The 19,128-nt window shown below is 39.4% G+C and overlaps 1 protein-coding gene across 3 annotated transcripts in view; it reads left to right on the top strand.

Moving 5' to 3' along the window:
* adam12 (ADAM metallopeptidase domain 12) overlaps positions 1-19,128 on the top strand; it is a 355,264-nt gene that overhangs the window by 323,608 nt on the left and 12,528 nt on the right. For all 3 annotated transcript variants that reach the window (XM_008106757.3, XM_062976054.1, XM_062976055.1), the window contains exons 18-21: positions 3-111; positions 5,166-5,301; positions 9,078-9,186; positions 9,999-10,181. In XM_008106757.3, coding sequence (XP_008104964.1) covers positions 3-111; positions 5,166-5,301; positions 9,078-9,186; positions 9,999-10,181 — 537 coding nt within the window. The remainder of the gene's footprint in view (positions 1-2; positions 112-5,165; positions 5,302-9,077; positions 9,187-9,998; positions 10,182-19,128) is intronic.

The following is a 19,128-nucleotide window of genomic DNA, read 5'->3' as shown; positions in this document are numbered from 1 at the left end:
AGGTCTGCAACAATAAAAAAAATTGCCACTGCGAGGCGCACTGGGCTCCTCCCTTTTGTGATAAGGCAGGATTTGGTGGCAGTGTAGACAGTGGGCCCCTTAGACAATCTGGTGAGTAAATAACCAAGTCCAGAGCCAACAGAGTAAAAGTCAAAGACTTCTTTTGGCCTTGCCAAAGGATGCAGTTTTCATATCTCAGCTCTATATTCCTGAGTACCCTTGTAATGATGGCCTCTAGTTATAGGAAGAATGTTTTGCTTTTGGGGGCCAAAATATCTTGGACTTGCATTAATTGACATTTGCCCTCAAATTGATGAAAAATCGTTCATTCACCCACATAATTCGCATTGCATTGTTTTCTGCTGCATATTTTATTTCCTTTTTCATGTCCATCTTCTCTGTATCTGTATCTTTTTCATCCTGATCGTATTGACTGGTTCCTTGGCTCTCTCGGATTTTAACTGCTTACATGGCCATGTAGGTGTTCTAATTATAACCTAATGTACAAAAATTCAGAGTAAACTTCTCTGTCCTCCCCCCCTTTACATGCATTCCCATGGCTCTCCTCTCGTGGAGAATAATGTCTGAAGAGGAGAACCTCCTATATGTTTGGAGGCGCACATGGAGAATGATGGTCTGAAGAGGAGAACTTCTTGTATGTTTGGAGTCTTACATGGAGGGTGATTGCCAGAAAAGGAGAGCCTCCTGTATATGTTTGGAGGCTCACATGGAGAATGATAATCAAATAAAGAACCCCCCTCTGTGTTTAGGAGCACTCTGTGAAACTGAGAATACTGGAAAACATTTGGAAAACTGACATTTCATGCCTAGAGAAGGCCCTCCTCTCCTAACGGTCACCCTCTCCATGATGGAAGTGGCATAAAAAGGGGTGACGATAGTGCGTTTCCCTTCCTCATATGTTTATTTAGCTAGCATTCAGAACATTTATTTAGGTGAACAGGGCTACCGAGTTTATACAAGGTACATACATGAGCATCTAATGCAATGGAAAGAAAGTCACAGATAAACTCCCCATTGATTGGGAAGCGTGGCACTCTTATATTCTTCTCACTCTCATCCAAATTGTAGAACCAATTGTCTGTAAACTAGCATAAAACTATCAATTTCATACCCTGGTGACATAATTATTCACAAAGCTAATTGTTTCACCTAGCTGAAAGCAGTACTTTTTTTGCATCTTCATCAATAATCTGTCCGGGAAGGTTGGATGGTTTTTAATTGCTGTCACTTCTTCTGAAACCACCTTGTGTCTTCAAGTATGCCCTTTACAATTATTTCTTAATAGAATTTTGGATAGCAATTTTTTGTGGCTGCTTCTTGTCGTAACTGACACTTGACCCACATAAAAGGGGCTCTTTTTCTCGTGTGTCATGTTGCAAATTGCTGTGTGTGGTGTACCTAATACATTTTATGTATGTAAAGAAATGCACCAACCTACAGCCGGTTAAAATGAGCATAAGCTTGACTAGCGTTCTGTCATACTAGATATCTGGATTTTGCTGTTCTGCTTAACTGTCAAGTTGGATGTGAACAGGGCTATCTATCTCTATTCATTTGATTCATTTATGTCCAGTGTTGGTCATGTAGGTCATGGTCAACATTTTGAATTATGCCCATTGTGGACCAGTAGCCAGTTACTACAAAGGTGCTGTATCATACTGTTCCAATTGGGAGAGACAGACTTCACGAATCGTCTGTTGTCCCACTTTTTCAGATGCCTTTAAAATATCTACACTGTAATATAAAATTCAGATTATCTGCTTTGAAGTGAATTATATGGCAGTGTAGACTAATATAGTCCAGTTCAAATTAGATAATCTAGATTTTATATGGCAGTGTAGATGGGCCCCGAGTTTTTTTCTCCTCCCAAGTTAACCCTTCATCCCTGACTCATCTCAGTTGCTCCAAAGACAGTGAGGCTCTCCCAGGTCTTTGAATGGTTTAGGTTTACAGCTTGCACTATGTCTTCAGTCCCCAGTAATCTCTCCATAGATTTTACAGCAAATTATGTTAGACAAAAAGGAAAAAGGGGCTGTGGGATCCTTAATCTTCCATTTTCCAAAGTTCTATGGTATAACCTCTGGTCAAATCTTCGCTTTGTTGTATTAGATACAATTTTCCCCTAAAATATTCTTTCCTTTCTGTCATTTTGCTGCTCTTCAAATAAGTGCATACATCTGAGTCTGAAGTTGTGTAGAGTTTGCTTTTTGTCTTATGCTTTTATTGCATGTATTGTAAAACCTCTGACATCCGAGGTAAAACTCCTACAGATTTGAGAGCAGAATCAGGCCTTAAATTTGCATGTGCACCTAGGACTGGCTTGGAAATTATACCACTTTTTGGTATGAATAGTGCTATTCAAAAGTAAATTAGATTGCATTTACTTCGTACTGGTTCCTGTAATGAATTGTAATGCTGAGCTCGTGACATCATAATCATTTCCATAACAATGTAGTGGCATTACCATTTCTCAGCAAAAGGTAGCTGACTGAAATGGGGACTGCAAAATAGAAAAAGAAAGAGAGACCTTTGTCAGATTTCTATTATAATAGAGAAGGGAAAAAGATGTCCATGAGCTCAATGAATGAATTTAGGCCACTGTACTAAACTCACTTATCCTGAGAAGTTTTGCTGAGTATTTTAAAGCCAATCAATACTCACAAAGTCTTTGGATATGCAGAAGTCATTGTTCTTTTTCATACACTTCCTTTTTCAAAGATACTTTTCAGCTTGCTAAGTGACCCAATAAAACCAATGGATAGGATTCAAAAAGTGGTAGTCACTTTGAATTTCCAGTTATTTTCAAGGAGAAGTTAGTAATATGCTTCACTCGTTTGAAGGAGGATCTGGAAAGTGCATAATTTTACCTGCTTCAATCATACATACTGTGTGTAGGCAACATATTGTGAACTTTGCCACACTGAAATACAAAAAATACAAAAATCTACAATTATAGCATTTCAATGCCATTTTTAACAGGCATCTCTCTACCTTATGAAATTCTAGGAGATGTTGTTTGGTAAGGCACTTAGATTTCTTTACCAGCAGAGCATAATTCTCTCGTTCAGGGATTGGACTAAAGAAGTCTAAGGCCACTTATACACTTATCAGATAAATCCAGGTTAAAGGGCTCCGGAACAGTTCTTATGAAGCCTGGGAGCATTCCTTGAACCCTTTGGTGTGATCACATTGGGATTGCTGCCATTGTCATTACAATGTTGGCAGCAAGCTGCTCCCTCCCTGATTTTGATAGTTTCCTTTGGTTCAAAGTGAGTTAGGACCCTTCTAAACAGCACTAAAATATGGATTTTCCCAAGGAAAAAAATGGTTACTCTGAGGTGTTCAGATGATATTTCAGGTTAATCCGTTTAAGACTAGAATAAACCAAATTTGCTTGATTTATTCCAGGTTTTTATAACACCTCTTAAGATCCTCTTAAGTTAAGATTCCGATCTGATCTTAACAGGTGAGGGCCCTGTGGGGACTGATTCCCAGGACTACCCGGGATGAGTCCCAACAGCCATCTCACTTGTTTGGACTTCCAAAAGCCCAGAGGAGCGTAATGGTGGCTCCCCTCCCCTCCCAGCCCCCCATTCCCTCCCCCAAAACTTACCCCATGGTAGGGCCATAGCCAGGAAAAAATGGGGGGGGGGAGAGAGGTTAGTGAATCATGAAGAGTAGTTCCATAACTCAAAATAATTTAGAAATCAGGCCACATCGATAAACTTCACTGGACACTCATGGGGCAAATCAGTTAAAATTCATGAGTAAACCAGTTTTTTTTTTATTTGTAGGGAGGATTGAACCCGTAACAACCCTGCCCCACGGGCTTCCAAGATCCGGAGAGCCTCTCCAGAGAGCTGTGGAGTCACATCAGAATGATATTGGAACGTTATTTTGATGTGGCTCCACAGTTCTCCGGAGAGGCCCTCCGTGTCCTGTAAGCCCCTGAGGTAAATTTTGGGGGAGGAAATGGAAGACTGGTTGACCCGGGAAGACATAATGCCACCACAGGAGGGAAATCCCGGAGTTGTGGGAGGGGGTGGGGACTACAACACAGGCAAAAACAGGTTAGTGTAACCTGTTTTCATCCACATTTTACTTATGTCTGGAAGCACCCTTAGTTAATGAATAAAGGGTTAAGCACATGGGAAGGTGGATAATTTATAGGTAAATCCAGTGTTGTACAATAAATCCCCAGAAGAAAGAAGCCCCCTGCTTTGAGAGCCCCACATTAACCCTCACCTACTTTCTCAGCCTCCTTCAAAAATATTGCTATGATTTTCTTCCTTTGTACAAACACTTAGTTTGTCCCCTCCTTGCAGGCTGGCTTAAGAGAGCAATACAGATGAGTTGGGTTTTTTAACTAACTCTTGCCTTCTTGATTCATTACCTTCCCTAACAAAAGATTCACCTGGGAACTTGGCCTGCTGACCTTTCCTTTAATTTGGGCCCTACTAATCCCTTTGTGTCCAGACTCAAAAACATCTTTGCAGCCATTTAACAGCACTGCTATAAATAATATACTTAGAATCATAGAATGCACAATTAAAACTTTAGTCTCAGGGGACTATAATTAGTTTCTTCTTCAAGTAGCAAAACACACTGCATGCTGACAGTGCTACCTTCATTTCCAGATATACACACATCAGGGAACCTTAGCCAGTCCGTTTTCCCCAGATAATGCTTGAAGTACAATATACACAGCAGGTCCAGTCTTATTACATTGGTTCATTTAAAAAGTTTACAAGTTACACTTTCAAAATCAGCATGTGACATACCTGCCATTTGTTAAGAGTTTACATAATAGACCATAGTAAATTTAACTCTTGTTGCTGTTTCTGAGATGTGGTGAGGTTGAGAAAGTGTGAAATGCCAAGACTATGCAGTGTCTTAATGGGGGTTTTAACCTGAAGTCCTAGGGTTCATCTGACCACTTATGATCCTCTCCATAGTTTGAGCTGCATAGGATGGGGAGACATGAGAATGCCAACCATGTCTATCCTTTTGATATAAATATCAGCTCTTATTAAATTAAAGTATTACCTCTTATGTGTAAGCTATACAGCCAACAGCAGAAAAGTGAGGCTGTCATCAATTTAACTGGATCTGTGCATAAGAACTGTGAGTTTGTTTGTTTTCAGATAACCAGAGTTTAATCATAGGACTGCTCATAACCATCCTGTGCCTTCTGATTGCTGGTTTGCTTATGTACGTCAAAAGGAAGATCTTGATTAGACTGCTCTTTATTAATAAGAAGACTACAATTGAGAAATTAAGGTACACAAAATGGCTTTCTTCTTTTTGAAATAAAAATCAGTAGAAACTACACGATACTACTCACTAAAGATGGGAGATTTTTCAGGATTAATAGAGTTTGAATATTCCTTATCTGAAATGTTTGGGACCAAAAGTGTTTTGGATTTCAGATTGGGTTTGGTTTTGGATTTTTTTGGAGTTTGGAATATCTGTACATGATATCTTGGAGCTGGGACACAAGTCCAAATATGAAATTTCTTTATACTTTATATATACAACTTCTATACTTAGCTTAAAGCAATTTTGTACAATTTGTCATTATTTTGTGCATGAAACAAGGTGTGCGCACACTGAATCATCCAAAAGCAAAATATCATTATCTTCAACCCCTTCCACACAGCTGTAAAAAATTCACATTGAACTGGATTATATGACAGTGAGGACTCAGATAATCCAGTTCAAAGCAGATATTGTGGATTATCTACCTTTATATTCTGGGTTATAGGGCTGTGTGGAAGGGCCCTTAGCCACCCATCTGGACAATTTTGGATTTTGGAGTAATTTGGATTTCAAAATTACGAATATGGAATGCTTGACTTGTATAACCATTTCTATTGAGATGTGCAAAGTGACATTTAGGCCCAAAGTACAATCCCTGAATCTCCCTAAAACCGTCACACCTTTTTTTTTTTTTTTTTTTTTGCTATCTACTCCCTTTTCACTGGATATCCTTTCACCTGAACATTCAGGTGGCATGAGTGCTCATGGGTGTCTTTGGCCTGATTAATCATGTGCATCAACTGTATACTTTCTGATTATTATTATTATTATTTTATTATGACACAGCAAACAAGATCGATATGCTGGATTTCGTATCACAAAATCACAAGTCAAACACTTCCCAAGTGTCTAGGACTGTGTGATGTATTTTCGAATGATGCGTGCAGATCCCAGTAGGGTGGCCTTTTGCAGTTGGCAGATCGTGATTTTGTCAACGTCTATTGTTTCCAAATGCCGGCTGAGATCTTTTGGCACGGCACCCAATGTGCCGATCACCACATTATTATTATTATTATTATTATTATTATTATTATTATTATTATTATTATTATTATTATTATTATTATCTTTATTTAGAAGGCCAAGAGCTTGAACACTGTTCTCACCCTAAATATCTCAGCATCACCTTAGATTGAACACTAACATTTAGGAAATATTAACAGCAAGCACAAAGTTGCTGTACACAATAACATCCTGCGGAAACTTACATACAAATAGTGCATGGGGTGCAGACCCAAAGTTTAATGAGAACATCAACCCTGGCCTTGTCTTACCCAATTGCTGAGTATGCCTGCCGCGTCTGGCATAAATCTGCCTACGCGAAGCAGGTGAATATAGCATTGAATGAGGTATGTAGAATAATCACAGCATGTCTTAAACCTACACCTGTTGATAGACTCTATAAATTAGCTGGCGTTGCCCCCCTCCCCTGATGTTTGACAGGAAGTTGCTAATTGCAAGAGAATTAAGGTGGAACACTGTAAAAGCCACCCACTGTATGGCTATCAGCCTCCTCCCAGTAGACTTGAATCAAGGAAAAGCTTCACGAGAACCACCATTCCTCTAAATGTTCCTCCACCAACAGCAATAATATCTCTGTGGGCAGCAAAATTAGGCAATTCCAACTGGATGGCCCCTCACAAGGGTCTTCCTCCAGGAACAAACCAAGAATGGGCAACTTGGAAGTTCCTGAACAGACTTAGAAGCAGAGTTGGCAGATCAAAAGATAACCTGGTAAAATGGCACTACCTAGAGGAATCCTCCACTTTGTGCAACTGTGGAGCAGAACAAACAACTCAGCATCTGGCTGCTTGCCCACAATGCCCTGCCTCATGCACAGAGGAAGAACTGTGTAAAGCTACAGAAAATGCAGTTACTATTGCCTGTTTTTGGTCTAAAGCTATTTAGCTGCTAGTGATTCCTTTATTTTATCAGTTTTAAACTTTTTTATGCAATGCTTTTGACACGAAATAGTAAAATAATAATATCCCACCTTTCTCCCCATGGGGACTCGAGGCAGCTAACATCTATCAACACTAAACAGTTTTAAAAGAGCAATACAAAAGTTAAAAACAAAAACAAAATAATAATAAGTGTGGTAAAAACATAATTAAAATACAGCAAATACATTAAAATGACCTTTAAAACTCATATCCCCTCCTAATCCCACCCACCCTCCTGCTGCACATGTTTTAATTACATGGAGATTGGGTCACTTCAATGGACTCAGTTTGAGAGTATCTTTTAAAGGGTTGTTAGACGTTTCTTTTGGTCCAAACCACTACTAGTTAATGACTCAGAAGACAGTTCCACTGTTCTACAACAGGTTCTTAGAATAAAGATGAATCTCCTTTCCCCAAAAAAGGCTTATCCCAACACTTCCCAGAGGAATGTGTTTGTACCTGACCTTCAAGGATGGCCACTGTTGCTCTGGGCTGCCAAAGATGCCAGCCACATGACCTTGGAGGTGTCTACAGACAATGCCGGCTCTTTGGCTTAGAAATGGAGATGAGCATCAACCCACAGAGTCAGACACGACTGGACTTAACATCAGGGGAAACCTTTACCTTTACTTATGACTATATTCCATCTACCAAGCAATGCCTGCTCATGGTTCCCAGTTTATTTCTGGGTGCTATGGAAAGCTTTAAATGGCCTAGATCCAAAATACCTAAGGAAGTGCCTCTTCCTACACCAACTTGGTGGCTATTAAGATAATTTGGCGAGACTTTTCTCTGTGCTCCACCTGTGGTGAAGGCATAGCTATTTTGGGTTTCTTGCCAGCTAGCCCATTTTTACAGATCATCTTGTTCTCTGGAGCAAGTGTGGATTCAGCTAGAATGTGAATACATTTTATTGATTAGCCCATCTGCTGTATCAAAACATTTCACAAACACATTTAACACATACAGCATACAACTGACATTACAACCAAAGTTAAAATAAACAAGCTATTAAAAAGGAGTCAAGATCCTGATATGCTAGGAAGTAGGGACTTTCACTTTGTCAGGTATTGTCCTGTGTGCCCATGTGTGTGTGTTTGATAATACTTCCCCACTGTGATATTGTAATCATCATGAGCCAGTTTGAATGAGTTAGCATAGAATATTAATTAGAAAGTTGGAATATATTAATATATAGATATGTTTTTGTATGTCGGGTCATCTCTGACTTATGATGACCCTAAGACGAACCTACCATAATGCCTTCATGGCATAATTTATTCAGAGGGGTTTTCATATAACTCTAGTTATAGATATATATAGTATGAATAAATGTCTTCTATTTCTAAAAAAGATTCTTGCAATTAATTAAGACCATAGGAATCTGCTATGCAGACAGGGCCCTTTTTTGTTGTTGTTTCACTTTGTTGATAAGCAATTAAAAAGTAAGGGAAAGTTTGCCCTCGTTTTGGCTCACTTGAAATATTGAAACATAGACATCGCCTTTTGTTTCTAGTCTCCATAGCTAAGGTCATTACTGCTTAAACACCAACTTCATTAGAACCCTCTCTTGAGTGCTGTTAAAGCAGCATTTCCACAGATTGCAAGAGCTAATTTAACAGACTAGTGGCTCTAAACAACCAAGTACAATCAATATTTATTTTGATTCTTGCACGTACGTTTGGTGAATTTTACTCCCACTGTTTACTAAAGAAAGTAAAGATAAGCAAATCCTGTATTAAAGTACAGTGCTGAACTGGCATTTTAAAATGAATGTGCATATTTGTATTTCAGGTCTGTGACTCCAGCGAGACCTTCCAGTTCGTTTGAACCTAATCATTTCCCTACTGCAACACTTAATAAAAATCTAGACCAAAAGCCACAAAATTTGTACACACATAAGGTGGGTTTTAACACAGTTGAATTACCATTGATAGAAATGATGATGATGGTGATTTTCATTTTTCTACTGATAAGCTTGTTCTGACTTGAGTGTGCATGAAGATGACACACTTTGTTCTCTCAATTTCTCCATGGATTTGTATGGTGTTTCCACGTGTTGAAGGAGGTGTACATTTATATGCATGCACATTTCAAGTAGTACTCATTTGATATGAATGCTTCCAGTGACAAAGCGTATGCATTTTCCATGCATATTTTAATAATCTTTGGTTCCAAAAGGTGAGAACTGGGTAATTGTGCATTAAAATGCTAACCCAATGATTATTTGCATCCATGCCTAGTTCTAGACAGATGGAGACTTCAAATAGTGAAAAGAAATGAATGCATTTAGTCTCTGGAGTACAGCCAGCCATCTCATACCAAAGCAATGCTTTCCAAGTATCCAAGGATTAGTATTTGAGTAAGCTTCTGGAAGCTGTTAATTGGTTGTTCTTTGGCTTCGGAAATGGTAAAGTAGCACATTAAAAAGGAAATAAGAGCCAATTCAAAACAACCTTGAAAGCAGTAATGTTTACATTCATTAATTATAAGATATGTTTGAGAAGGAGTATATAGTCACAATCCGGCCAAGTGTTTTAGATAGCATTGACTTCGGTGGGAGAGTTAATCTTGTTCTTTTGTAAGTGCTCCACACCTCCCACGCCGCTCTTTACTGAAAGCTCTGGAAGTTTAAAATGCTTAACTTCCACTGAATCGTATCTAATGTGCTCAAGCTGCTATTTATTTGTTTACTAATGTTTTATGCATCTGCAGAGAAACGATCCGCAAAGGATGCTAAAATATCAGGCAGGTGACATTAGTAAGCCTGTGAAGACTCAGGATAGATGGCGATCAAGCCCACCGGAGCGTGCCTTGCCTTCCCTTTGTGAGCTACCCTGCCAACATTCTGTTCCTAGGAAGCTGCTGCCTGCTATTCCTTCTCCGAGACATGAGCAGGTATTAGAGATGTGTGCGAAATTTTTTCCTTTGTTTCCTTCGTGCTATCATTTCGTGTCAACGTTTGTTGACACAAAACGATAGATGACATTTTCGTATGAAATGATAGGCAACACGATATTGAAAGCAACACAGCCATCGTGCTTGCTTTTGTTTTCAGCCACATAGCCTCCATGCCTGCAATCCACTTCCTCATGCGTCAGAGAAGGAGGCGGGGAGGAGGTAATCCTTGGCTAATCAGGGGCCAAGGAATCACTGAAGTGGGCTGGGCAGGGAGGGCAGGGAGTGTATATAAGGGGAAGACTGCACTTAAAAGAGCCATTGCTGCTGCTGCTGCTGCTGGGCGCTGGGGCAGGTTGGGTTGCTTGCTGGCTGCTGCTGCTGCTGCTGTTGTTGCTGCTGCTGTATCTCGCTTGGGCTTGCCTTGGCTTGCCTTTTTTTATGCTTTGCCTTTCTGGTGAGGGCACTTCTGGGACTGGGAGATTTGGGGTTTGGGGATTTTGACTGACTGCTGCTTGCCTCATTAAAAAAATCCTTTCCTTGTTGGGTTTCCTTTCCCTTCTCCACTTATCTCAGTGGCTCAATTGCCTGTCTCTGCCTTGGTCCTTATCACAAAGGGGAAGAGAGATCACGGACACGGACAACTATATACAACGGGCGGCAACCAGACTAATAACAGGAGTGGCTTACAGGGAGCGTACTACTCTCATGTTGAGTCAGCTCCACTGGCTGCCGATATGCTACCGAGCCCAATTCAAAGTGCTGGTTTTGACCTACAAAGCCCTAAGTGGTTCTGGCCCATCTTACCTGTCCGAACATATCTCCCCCTATGAGCCTTCTAGAACTCTTAGATCATCGGAGGAGGCCCTGCTCTCGGTCCCACCAGCCTCGCAGGTAAGGCTCGTGGGAACGAGGAACAGGGCCTTCTCGGTGGTGGCTCCACGGCTGTGGAACACTTTCCCCAGCAACATACGGCAGATACCAACTCTCCTAGGCTTCAGGAAAGCCTTAAAGACATGGTTGTGCACACAAGCTTTTAATAAATGAGAACATGGACTTTACATGACCTGTACAAAGATTTATTGAGGATTTCTTGGATTCTAATCTTGGACATGCTTAAAATTTATATAATGTGATTTTATTTTGCAATGGTATCTGTTTTATATGAATTGTTGTTTTGTAGATTTTTTATATGAATTGTTGTTTTTACATTGTTTTTAGGCATTGAATTTTTGCCTATTTATTGTAAGCTGCTTTGAGTCCCCTCGGGGAGAAAGGCGGGGTAAAAGTGATGTAAATAAATAAATAATAAATAATTAAGGTGGGGCAGACCTTTCCACACACCTAAAAGATCCCACCCCTGTGCCTACAATATGATAGCAGGACGATGATGGTTATGTGTTAGGGTAAAGTGAACCCTGCTTGTCTTTTAAACTTTGTTTTGAATTAAAGCTGCCACCAACCTAATAGATTTTGGGAATTTTCCAAGGTATTTGAGGTAAACTGCTCCCACTCCTGCCAACACTGCTTTCACCCATGGCTCCCAAACAACTGTTTATTAAGAGGTTTTACTGTAATAACTGGATGTTTTAAATTTTAAATTTGATGAAAACTGTTTTTTGATGTGTATGTTTATATTGTAAACATACACCCCTGATGGGTGAGAAGGGCGGGGTAGAAATGATGCAATAAATAAATAAATAGAATAAGATTTATTTATTTTAAAACAGACAACTAACCACTCCTGAGAGGTACAAAAAAAGCGTGATTTGTTACAAAAGCACTTCAGCTTGAATTGGCTGCTTGTTCAGTTCTCTTCACTTTGTTATAGACAGATCTAAAAAAACCGATCTAACTGTTATTAACAAAACCTTCGCTCTATTTCAGCGAATAGTGACGAGTTTGACTAATCTATCTAGATAGCCCCCTGGGTTCTGAACTAACACTGCGTTAGAGTTCTTCCTGTTAACTTACCCGACCTGGAGAGTCAATCTCTTGTGCTAACTCTCACAAGAAATCAAACTGCTGTCTGACCTTTTCCTGTCAACTCACAGCACTCCACTCTCTCCCTGTGAACCTAGGTTCAGGGCCGGTCCAACAATGAGGCGAATTAAGCAGTCGCTTCGGGCGCAAAACATATGGGGGCGCAGTCGAGACTGCTTTTTCTGTTGATTTCTGGTAAAACATGATGTTTTGGTGCTTAATTTGTAAAATCTTAATGTAATTTGATGTTTAATAGGCTTTTAATCCCTCCTTATTATCCAACATTTTTGCTTATCCAACGCTTTTATTTTTCAGTGATTGGTTTGGGGGGGCGCCAAAATTCTGTTCGCTTACACTTGAAAATTACCTAGGGCCGGCTCTGCCTAGGTTTTTATACCCTACACCAGGGGTCCTCAAACTTTTTAAGCTGAGGGCCGGTCCACAATCCTTCAGACTGTTGAGGGGCCGGATTATCATTTGGAAAAAAAAATACAAACAAATTCCGATGCACACTGCACGTCTTATTTGTAGTGCAAAAACAACAACAACAATGAAAGAACAATACATTATTTAAAAATAAAAACAATTTTAACCAACATACATTTATCAGGATTTCAATGGGAAGTGTGGTCCTCCTTCTAGCCAATGAGATAGTCAAGTTAATTAGGGTTGTTGTTGTTGTTGTTGTTGTGTGCCTTCAAGTCATTTTAGACTTTGGGCGAGCCTAAGTCTAAAATTTATTTATTTATTATTCATTTATTTACTGCATTTATTTACTACATTTGTATCACACCCGTCTCACCCCAAAGGGGACTCAGAGTGGCTTACAAATTATATGTACATCTATATATATAGAAGAGTGATGGCATCACGGCGACCCACAAAACAACAAAACTACAGGCCCCCCAACCTCGAAATTTGACAACACAACCCATCATCCACGCCTCTAGGTTGATACAACAAAAAGAAAAGAAAAATAAAGTCCTAATTAGAGAGAGAGGAATAATTGCTTTTATCCAATTGCTGCCAGTTAGAAGGCTAAGCTCCTCCAACTTGGTCTCCTAGCAACCTAAATAATAATAATAAAAAAACACTAAAAAAATTAATACAATAAAATACTATAACAGAAAATAAATAAAAATAATACAAGAAAATAATAAAATATAATAAATAAAAAGATAACTTACAATAAAATTAATAAAAAAATGCAAATAACATCAAATAAAAATTACACAACAATTTTTAACCAATACCACCACCACTTTGCCACAGCAACGCGTGGCTGGGCACAGCTAGTATATTATATTATTAGCATAGCACAATATTAGCATTATATATTACTATACTGAACTATACCACTATACTGTAATATTATTAGTAATATTATATGTAATATAGAATATATAATTAATATTATTATATGGTATTGTTATTAGTGTTATATTGTATTACCTTATAATATTATTATCAATATTATATGTATATACAATATATTATATTATAAAACTGAGGGCGGGGGCCAGGTAAATGACCTCAGAGGGCCGCATCCGGCCCCCGGGCCTTAGTTTGGGGACCCCTGCCCTACACCCTCACACACCAGCTCTCTCTGACCTCTCCACTTCCCACCTTCTCCTCTTCTTTTCCTCTCTCTCGGTCCCTCCCCACTCCTCTGGCCAATCATAGGAGTCTCCTAACTCCTCCCCTTTTCCAACCTTCCTCACTCAAGATGGCTGCCTCCCTGGCATTCAAACATGGAGGCCTGCCATACTGTTATCCAGGCTCCCTTTCCGGCCTACCAGGTAAGATTCACTACAGTCCTCTATTTCCTTTGATGTTTTATTTTACATTTTTGAAAGCCTCCCATTGTGAAAGCCTCCTTTTGCCACTAATGGCATGGAAAAAAAACATTTTTTTTCGTTAGCGAGACGAAAATTCTGTTCATATAGGCGCCCCATTTTTGTTAGCGGAAACAAATACGAAAATGAGACAAAATGAATGAAATTATACAAAACGAACAGCAATTCCATACAAAAGCACAACACTAGCAGGTTTATTCTTTCCCATTCTGTGGTATAGACAGTTTCCCTAGAACCATAGGAAGTCATAATGGTTTGCTGTTCATATGTAACGTGAACTGATTCCCTTTCCAATTGGACTTCTCTTGGGTGCATTTCTTTGGGTTTGTCTACATGAGCTGAACAGGCTGCACTAACCATAAAGTCAGTCCTGGCTGTTGTCGTGACATCCAGGGATGCTATTGCAGGATTAAGCAAATTAATCTGGTTTAACCCTGCATTAAGGAAAAGGCAGGGAATACCATGGAACCTCAACATAATAGTGTCCCAACTTAAGAGAATTTTGAGTTAAGAGTTATTGCTTGGCCCTAGTTTTACTTTGATATTACAGCAACATTTTGAGTTAAGAGCTAGTGTCAGAGGAAGTGCTAGTGTGAGAGTACAGGGCTTTAGGGCTTCAAGGGAGCAGTCTCTGCCTCATGCTCTTGTCCACTTTGGGAGATTGTTGTCCTTTTTGCTCTTGTCTGCTTCGAGGAACTTTGGGTTAGTTGGTCTTATGTGCTTTTTATTCCTGATATGTTTGGATTCATGAAGAGGGAGAGAGAGCAAGAGAGGGAGGGAAGCTGGAATGAGTACAGTATGAAGAAAATGATGCTTCTGCCTCTTCGCTTTGTGCTTCCTTGCCACAACTTTGTGCTCCTGCCATTTTAAAGTTGATCTTTCTTTGTATATTGTTCAATGTGAATGTGCATTTATACATTATATGTTGTTTATTTTCTTATTTAAAAACACGTAACAAAAATTGGGGGAGGAGTTTTTTTGGGGGGGCAGAATGAATTAATAGCATTTCAATGCATTTCAAGTTTGCTTTGATATAAGAGCATTTTGAGTTAAGAGGTTGGCCACAGAAGGAATTAATCTCTTAAGTCAAGTTATCTGACATTCCTTGCCTGAAACTCTGGAACAACTCCAGAGTCTGGGCATAGTGTGGGCAGCATAACTGGGTCAGTTGTCCACACAGGCTGCCGCTACTTGCCTTTCCCTGTGCTCATCAATACAAGATAAAGGGGCCACCTTAGACCCAGGTCGCCATTGCTGCTACCAGATGACAAAAGAGCTCCCAGCTGTCACTGGCAACCTACGCTAACATTAGCAGAGGCGCCTCTGCAAGCAGGATGAAAGCAATGGCCCGGTCAAGCAAAAACAGTGTTGACCCGGCTTGACCATGTCTGTTCCATCCCACTATTGCCGAAAGTTGGGGACAGAGTGCGTGTCCACCTCCAAAGACAACATAGTCAGTCTGGTGACACATGGCCAGTCATGCCCTACAATAAGCAGCCGGTGTAAATGAGCCCTTTGTTACTGATGTTACATTGGAATGTTATAGGGAAATGTCATTTCAACAATTTTAATTATGGCTGTCTCTTTGCAGCCTAATCAAAAATTCTGAGATATCTTCCTGCAATACTAGTTTCATGTTATATTTCAGCTCTTATTGATGTAGGTCTTTTACCATCTTAACCATCTGAATAGCCATCAATCCCTCCAAAAGGAACCCCCAGAGGGAAAAGATAAATTTCCCCCGACTTGTGAAGTAATAAAACCCCGTCTCCAACTTCTTATAAATACTTTAAGATTAAAAAGAAAACAGGAACATCTTCAGGGAAAATATTCATGCAACAGAGCTTGACCATTAATCTCATTGCCAAAGATTTTATACAGTGAATCAGGTGATTTTTTAATGCATAAGAAACTAGATACACTCTGATCCCTTTCTGTATTTATTGACTTTCACATTCAAATTCATTCCAGAAGAGTCCGATAGCTGAAGACTATTTATAATATGTGATCATTCGTGTGTTTATTTCACAAGGAATAAGGGTTGTTGCTGATACTGAAACTGCAAAAAAATCTGACCCATTTAACAGACCTCAAAGTTACAGATTTAAAGCTGAAAAGTTATGACTATCTGATCTAGAAATATACTTTTTTTCCAGGCATAAGCTATGTCAGCAGACAGGCCTGAACAACAGAGATCTTTAATGATCATACACATCAGAGAGTGTTTGAGCTATGTTGTCAATAATGTCAATAAAGTGGAAACAGTTTTCACATTTGCTTCTATATATTGACCTGATTGTGTCAAGTACAAACTCCCTCTCAGTAGAAACGGGGCCACTCTAAACATCAAGGGAAAGGGCTGTTTTTGCTATGACATTTGAGCCTAAAATGTATCATTTGACTTGTTCATACTGAAGTCATTCACATATAGCAAGGCTCCTCAAAGTGGAGGGCCGATTCACAGTCCCGCAAATTGTTGGGGGCCGGACTATGATGAAATAATCCAAAATTAAGGTTGTTGTTGTTGTGTGCCTTCAAGTCATTTCAGACGTAGCTCAACCCCAAGTCTAAAGTTTAGGACAGGGGCCAGGTAAATGATCTTGGAGGACCGCATCCGGCCCATAGGCCTTAGTTTGGAGTCCCCTGATCTAGATGATCTCATAAGACCATAGGTAAGCAAAGAGACCCCCAAAGATCATCTAGATGGTCTCATAAGATCATAGATAAGGAAAGGGGCCCCCAAAGGCCATCTAGATGATCTCATAAAACCATAGGTAAGGAAAAGGACCTTCAAAGGCCATCTAGTCGGTCTCATAGGACCATAGTTAAGGAAAGTGACCTCCAAAAGCCATCTAGATGGTCTCATAAGGCTGTCGCTAAGCAAAGAGACCTTCAAAGACCATCTAGATGATCTCATAAGACTATAGGTAAGCAAAAAGACCTCCAAAGACCAGGTAGACTTAGGTCAACCCTAAGTCTAAAGTTTAGGACAGGGGCCAGGTAAATGACCTTGGAGGGCCACATCCGGCCCACGGGCCTTAGTTTGGGGACCCCTGACATATAGGGACAAACTAAAGGGAAACATTAGAATGGAAATAAAAATGACCCTCCGCATGGTATATGCCTTTGTATGGATGGATGACGGGATTATCCCGTTTTTCTGTTCTCCCAAGGGCTTTTGGAAATAGAGTCTCACATATCCAACACTTGCTTATCCAACATTCTGGATTATCCAATGCATTTTTGTAGTCAATCTTTTCAAAACATCGTGATAAATTTGTAAATACAGTAATTACTACATAGCATTACTGTGTATTGAACTATTTTTTCTGTCAAATTTGTTGTATAACATGATGTTTTGGTGCTTAATTTGTAAAATCATAACCTAATGTTTGATGTTTAATAGGCTTTTCCTTAATCTCTCCTTATTATCCAACATATTCGCTTATCCAACATTCTGCCGGCCCGGTTACATTGGATAAGCGAGACTCTACTGTAGCAATCTTCTTCAAGCCTTCACTATGAAACTTTCAGATCAAAATGTTACCTCCAAACAAAAGAATTCAGATTGCTTATTGTATTGTATATGTATATTACAGTTTTCTTTAACTCCATGCTGTGGGAGGGGCTGCAGACCATATGATCAGATCTGGGCTTGTTCAGGACTCAGACTCCATTTTAGAACAGTTCAGTTTGGAAGACTGTAGATGGAGTATGGTTTAGACTTCAGTAAGAACTCTATGCTTGGAGACTTCAGTAGAAACAGAATGCTGTACAGAAGGCATTAGACTTTCTAAGAAAGATGCTCTGTTACATAGAGAAACTACTTCAAATCTATTTGCAACTGATTCATATGCAAAGTACTTCTATACTGAATACATGAAGTTTGTGAGTAAACCAACTATGTTATTTTTAAAGAAGTCTACTTATTTTTGTCTCTTGAAAGCATGATTTAATCAAATATATTTTAAGGAAGAGTAGATGTTTTTGGACAGCTAAAAAAAACACTTCTGAAACTCTGCTGCAAGTGTGTGTGTGTGTGTGTGTGTGCATTGGCATGTCCCTAACAGTTCAAAGACATACCTATCTGTTTAACAGCTGAGAAACCTAGTTGCCTTGCACGAATGCTGGTAAATGCCATTTTCCCAAAAAGGTTATGACTCTTAACAGGTCATGCTTTTATCAAGACATTATGGAATCATTTTTCAAAAGGTTGTGACTTCTGACAAGGTCATGCCTTTCCGAACATTATAAAATCTCCAAAAGGTTATGGAGATTTCCAGTTTCCCAAAGGGCTAAATGTTTAGTCATGTTCAGGCATGTATAAGGCTGAAACTGGGGAAGTGGAAGGAATTTTCATGTAAGCCCCTGCCTCTAAAAATCTTTTACTTATGCAAGGCTAACTTAATCCAGTTGTTCCATTTCAAGTGTTAGTTTTAAAGATCAAATTGGCTAAAACATCCAACTGCCTTTCTTCATGGTTTAGCTACATATTTCCATTCCTTCCTTGTTATTTGTTTCTCTGACATTACATTTTCTATTAAATAATACCCCAGAACACATCTACTTCATTAATTGTGGTATACTTGTATTTTTGTTGTTTCCTGATTATTACGCCCAGTAATAAAAGGCTGCCTGCCATGTCTTGATCCTGTATGCAAAACCAGATCAAATACCCATAGGTAGTGTTGTTTCCATGCCTGGCAGCATGGAGAGGGACATAGTTCACAATTTTTGCGAGACCTGTAGGCAGCCACCGCAAAACGTTCCTGGAGCTAAAAGTGTAATTTTCCTCTAATTGCCAACTGTCTCAATAATATTGGGTTTCAAGTTATCGTTTTGCTGTTTCATTTTCAGAAATGCTGTACTAACAGAAAAAAACACCAAGTTGCAATGATATAATAAAACCGAGCACAATTCCCTTTACAACACAACGAACTGAAAGTTCCCCCACCCCCCAAAATACGGTATCTGTTATTGCTGGAAGCTAATAAAACAGAGAATCATAATTTGCAATCTAACCTATTTTAGTAATATTTCTTCCCCATTTGTTTCAGCTTATGTCCTTGGTAGTGTCTGTTTGAAAAAATAATGTCGAGGCTAATTTC

Source organism: Anolis carolinensis, chromosome 3, assembly GCF_035594765.1.
Source record: "Anolis carolinensis isolate JA03-04 chromosome 3, rAnoCar3.1.pri, whole genome shotgun sequence".
Classification (NCBI taxonomy): domain Eukaryota; kingdom Metazoa; phylum Chordata; class Lepidosauria; order Squamata; family Dactyloidae; genus Anolis; species Anolis carolinensis.
Note: the sequence above shows the minus strand (reverse complement) of the source record. Positions and strands in the feature narration are given on the sequence as shown.